General features: G+C 65.1%; 1 protein-coding gene across 1 annotated transcript in view; it reads right to left on the reverse strand.

The window, feature by feature from the left end:
• The window catches only part of KIF5A (kinesin family member 5A), an 8,261-nt gene that overhangs the window by 1,084 nt on the left and 2,382 nt on the right, over positions 1-4,795 (reverse strand). Inside the window, 14 exon segments of the mRNA XM_015886935.1 lie at positions 175-284; positions 489-550; positions 798-915; positions 991-1,179; positions 1,662-1,808; positions 2,016-2,222; positions 2,340-2,408; positions 2,496-2,707; positions 2,803-2,951; positions 3,298-3,446; positions 3,531-3,635; positions 3,866-3,990; positions 4,088-4,175; positions 4,250-4,403. Coding sequence (XP_015742421.1) covers positions 175-284; positions 489-550; positions 798-915; positions 991-1,179; positions 1,662-1,808; positions 2,016-2,222; positions 2,340-2,408; positions 2,496-2,707; positions 2,803-2,951; positions 3,298-3,446; positions 3,531-3,635; positions 3,866-3,990; positions 4,088-4,175; positions 4,250-4,403 — 1,884 coding nt within the window.

Raw genomic sequence — 4,795 nt, forward strand, 5'->3', positions numbered from 1 at the left:
TGTTGTGTTGTGTTGTGTTGTGTTGTGTTGTGTCGTGTTGTTGTGTTGTGTTGTTATGTTGTGTTGTGTTGTGTTGTGTTGTGTTGTTGTGTTGTTGTGTTGTGTTGTGTCGTGTCGTTGTGTTGTGTTGTGTTGTGTCCGGCGCTGTCCGTACGTTGCAGTGCCGACACTCACTCTCGCAGCTCATCGATCGTTCGCTGCTTCTCGTTGATCTCGTCTCGCAGCCGCGCCAGCTGTTTGTGCTGCGCCTCGCGGTGACTCTCCAGCTGCAGCTCCAGCGCTTTCTGCGGGGGGGGTCAGTGCCAGGAACCCCACGGTGCCCCCCCGTATCCCCGCCGCCCCGCCGCCCTTTGGAGACCCCGCCCACCCTCAGCCTTTGGAAGTCCCACCCTGCGTCCCATCTGGCGGGGCCCACGTCTCCCGAGACCCTCCGATGCCCCATGGACCCCCCGCCCGCTCCCTGCACCCCCCCCTCTCCTCGCCCTCACCTTGACCTCATCGTTCTCCGGGGTCTCGTCGTGCTCTTTCCGTGCTGCCTCGTGCGCCGTCTCTGGGGGCGGAGTTTGCACCGGGATCACCCTGAACCTGTAACCCTTCTGTCTGCCCCCCAGCCCCAATCCATGTTGTGACCCCCCCAGACCCAAGTCCCCGCTGTGCCCCCCGTCCCAGGTCGTGGCTATGCGATCCCCAGCTCCCACCGCGCCACCCCATCCCCACATCGCTGCTGTGCCCCCCATTCCCAGCCCCATTGTGCCCCCCCGAAGCCCCACCTCCCAGCCGTGCCCCCCATCTCCCACCCTGTGCCCGCAGCCGCGCCAGCTCCTCGCTCAGCGCATCGTAGCTCTCCTCCAGGTGCCGCTTTTTGCCCTCCACGCTCTGCATGTATTCGGTCAGCGAGCGGATCTTGGCCTCGTGCTGCGGGGGGGGGGGGCGAGATCAGCCGGGGGGGGCAGCGACCCCGGGGGTCCCCCCACCCCCCACCGACCCCACCTGTGAGATGAGCAGCTGGCAGGAGGACAACTCGCGGCCCGTCACCTCCAGTTTGCGGTGACACTCGACCTGCAGCCCCTCCAGCTGCCGGCAGCGCTTCACCACCGACTTCACCTCCGACTTGATCTTGCTGATGTACAACCGCGCCACCGCGAACTCCTCCTCGATGGCGCCGCTCACCTCCACCGGCTGCCGGGGCACAGCGTGGGCAGCACGTTACAGCACGGTATGGCATGGTATGACATGGTATGGCATTGTATAGCACGGTACGGCACGGTACGGCATTGTATATCACGGTATGGCACGGTATGGCACGGTATGGCATGGTATGGCACAATATGGCACGGTATGGCACGGTACGGCACGGTATAGCACAGTATGGCATGATATGGCATGGTATGCCACGGTATGGCACGGTATAGCACGGTATGGTACGGTATGGCACGGTATAGCACGGTATGGCACGGTATGGCATGGTATGGCACGATATGGCACGGTATAGCACGGCACAGTCAGCACAGCATGGCACACACAGATGTGGCACACACGGCTCACACCCACACCCATATTCACACCCACACTCACACCCACACTCACACTCCCACTCACTCACACTCACACTCACTCACACTCACTCACACTCACACTCACACTCAGCCGCCCCCGCTCACCAGTTTGATCTCCCCGTTGCCCACGATGACGCTGAACTCGCTCAGTTCCCTCATCAGCCCGTTCAGAACCTCGGCCGCCCTTTTGCGCTGCTGCCCGCCCAGGTCCCGCACTCGCTGCAGCTCCGTCTCCAGTGACAACGTTGTCGCCTGCGGCCCAAACCCGACCCACGTTTCAGGGGCTGCGTCCCAGCCCCGCGCCGTGTTTCCAGTTTGGGATCCCACTGGGCTCCCGGTTCGGTTTCCCGGCGGGGTCCCATCTGGGGTCCCATCTATGGGCTCCCTTTGAGGCTCCCTTTGAGGCTCCCTTTGAGGTCCCATTTGGGCTCCATTTGGGTCTCCCCGTTCCGCGCTCACCTCGGTTCTCGCCAGCTCATCCGCCAGGTGCCGGTTGTGTCTCCCGGTGTCCTCCGCCTCCTGCGCTTTCCGGTCGTAACTCCGCGCCAGCTCCTCCAGCGCCGCCAGCACCTCCGCCACCTCGGCCCGTGCGGCGCCGTGCTCAGCCCGCAGCGCTGCCAGCTCCCGCCGCGCCGCCTCGCCGCCCCCCCGTGCTGCCGCCAGCACCTGGAAGGGGGGGGGCGGGGGGTCCCGGGGGTCAGCGGGGTCCCCAAGTGGGTGCTGGTCCCAAGGGGTCCCGGTGGGTTTGAGATCAGACGGTGATGGGGGGAGGGGGGGTCGCACCTCCTCCTGGTCCAGCATCTGTTGCTTGAGCTTCTCCATCAGCTGGCTCTGCTGGTTGATCTCATCGTCCTGGAGGGGCACAGGGCGGGGGTGGGTGGGGGTCCCGCATCCCCGGGGCCGTCCTGGGGGCTGGGGGCGGGTCGGGGCTTCCCGCACCTTATCGTCCAGCTGCTTGTACAGTTTGCGGATCTCCTCCTCGTATTTGTGCCGCTCCTCCTCAGAGATGTGGATGACGATGGAGGAGCTGTTGTCGTTGTCGGTGCGGGGGGGTTCACCGCCCGGCCCCCCCCGGCGCGGCCCCTCTCCCCCTCCGCTCTCCGTCTCCGTCTCCGTCCCGCTCAGCTGCTCCGTTTCAGGCACAGCCTCCCCTGCGGGCACAGCGCCGTCCGACCTCCGCTGCTGGGGAAGGGGGGGGGTCCCGGAGCCCCCAACCCCCCCCCCCCGGGTCCTGCCCCCCCCTCACCGCTGCGCCATCGGCTCAGCTCCGCTTCCAGGCGGGCGATGGTTTCCTTCAGCGCTTTGTTCTTCTCCTTCTCCTTCTCGTATTTCTTCTTCCACTGCTCCGCCGTCAGCTCCAGGTTGACGGACGCGCTGTTCTTGATGGTCTTTGCCCTTCGCGGGGGGGTCCTGTCACGATCCCCCTCCCCATCCCCACCCCTCAATTCCAGCTCCACCCCCAACCCCTGGTTCCAGTTTAGGACCCGCTCAGCCCGGTGCCCCCACCCCAAGGGGACCTGCAGGAGGGGACCCCGGGGGGAGGAAGCTCCACCTGTGGGGCTGTGGGGGGCAGCGGGGGGAGGGTGCGCTATTAGGGGGCAGTGGGGCAATGGGGAGCAATTGGGGTAAAATCAGTGCAGGAGGTGCCGTTGAGGTGCGTGGGGTGTCATGGGGTGTCACTGGGTTATAACGGGTCTGTGGGGTCTATAATGAGCCGTGGGGTGCCCCCCCCCCCCCGTACCGCTGCCCGAACATGAGCGTGGATTTGGTCTCGGCGTCGTTGTAGCTGGAGGGGGAGCAGCAGATGAACATGGTGGTGCGGCAGTTCCCCCCCAGCGAGTCCTGCAGGATGCGCGTCATCTTGCTGTCCCGGTACGGCACATACGCCTTCTGCGGGGGGGGCACGGCAGAGCTCAGGGGGGGCGGGGGGCTGCGCGGTGGGGCTGGGGGTGGGGCCGGGGCTGGGGGTCTCACCGTGCCCTCCGCCAGCGCCGAGATGACGTTGCCCAGCGCCGACAGCGACTTGTTGATGTTCTTAGCCTCATCCAGCACAGCACCTTCCGCCCCAGTTTTGCTAACCTGTGGGGCCGCGGCTCAGACCCCAACACAGACCCCCAACACAAAGACCCCCGGCCAGAAGACATCCCAACCCAAAGACCCCCCCAAACCAAAGACCTCCCAACACAAAGCCACCCCGACCTAAAGACCCTCCAACCCAAACACCCCCAACCCTCCAACCCAAACACCCCCAACCCAAAGCCCCAACCCAAACACCCCCAACCCAAAGCCCCAACCCGAGGCCCCCCCACCTTCTCGCTCCCGGCGAGGTCGACCAGGTAGAGCTTCCCACTGAGCTTCTGCTCCGTCTCCACGTTCTCCTGCTTGATGTTGATGAGGAAGATGCTGTGGCTGCGGGAGCTGTGCTCGTTCATGTCTGTGGGGACATGGCGGGGGGGGCTGCACCACTCTGAGGACCCCAGACCCCCAGAGAGCCCCACTGCATCCCCCCACAGCCCCCATCCTGCACTTACTTGTAACAGCCACATGGCGGTTCGCTTTCCCTTCATCGATGACATCCAGGATCTCTTCGGGGCTGGAGACGAAGCGCTCCGTGCAGCCCTGGGGGGTTGGGAGGGTCAGAACCCCCCCCCTCTGTGGGGCTGCCCCTGGAACCCCCCCCCCGGGACCCCCACCTTGACGTAGGGGACGCGGTTCTTGTCCTCATGCACCGACAGGTTGGTCTTGGTCACTGTAAGGGGGATGGTGGTGACACCCCAGAACTGGGGGCTCCAAGTGCCTCCCGGTATCCACCCAGTGCCCCCCAGCGCCCCCCAGTGTGTGGGGGGGCTGTAGGGTGGGGGGGGTCTGTAGCATGTGCGGGGGCTGAGGTTTGGGGGTTTGTAGGTTGGGGGCGGTTTTCATAGCTCGGGGGGGTCGCAAAGCTGGGCAGGGGTCTGTAGGATGGGGGGGGGGTCTGTAGGTTTCGGGGGTCTTCTTGTAGCATGGGTGGCATCATAGGAAGTGGGGGGGACTGCAGGGTGTGGTAGGGAGGGGTTCTGAACTGCTGGGGGCCTATGAGGGCAAATTGGGGGAGTCTGTAGGATGGGGGGGGTCCATCGGGTCTGAGGCTCTGTGAGATCCCTTGGGGGTCCCGGGGGCTCCGTTCACTGCCGCCCCCTCCCCCCCAAGATGTGCTGGCAGGGTACAACGGCACCATCTTTGCCTACGGGCAGACATCG

This window comes from Coturnix japonica, linkage group LGE22C19W28_E50C23 (genome assembly GCF_001577835.2).
Source record: "Coturnix japonica isolate 7356 linkage group LGE22C19W28_E50C23, Coturnix japonica 2.1, whole genome shotgun sequence".
Taxonomy (NCBI): Eukaryota; Metazoa; Chordata; class Aves; order Galliformes; family Phasianidae; genus Coturnix; species Coturnix japonica.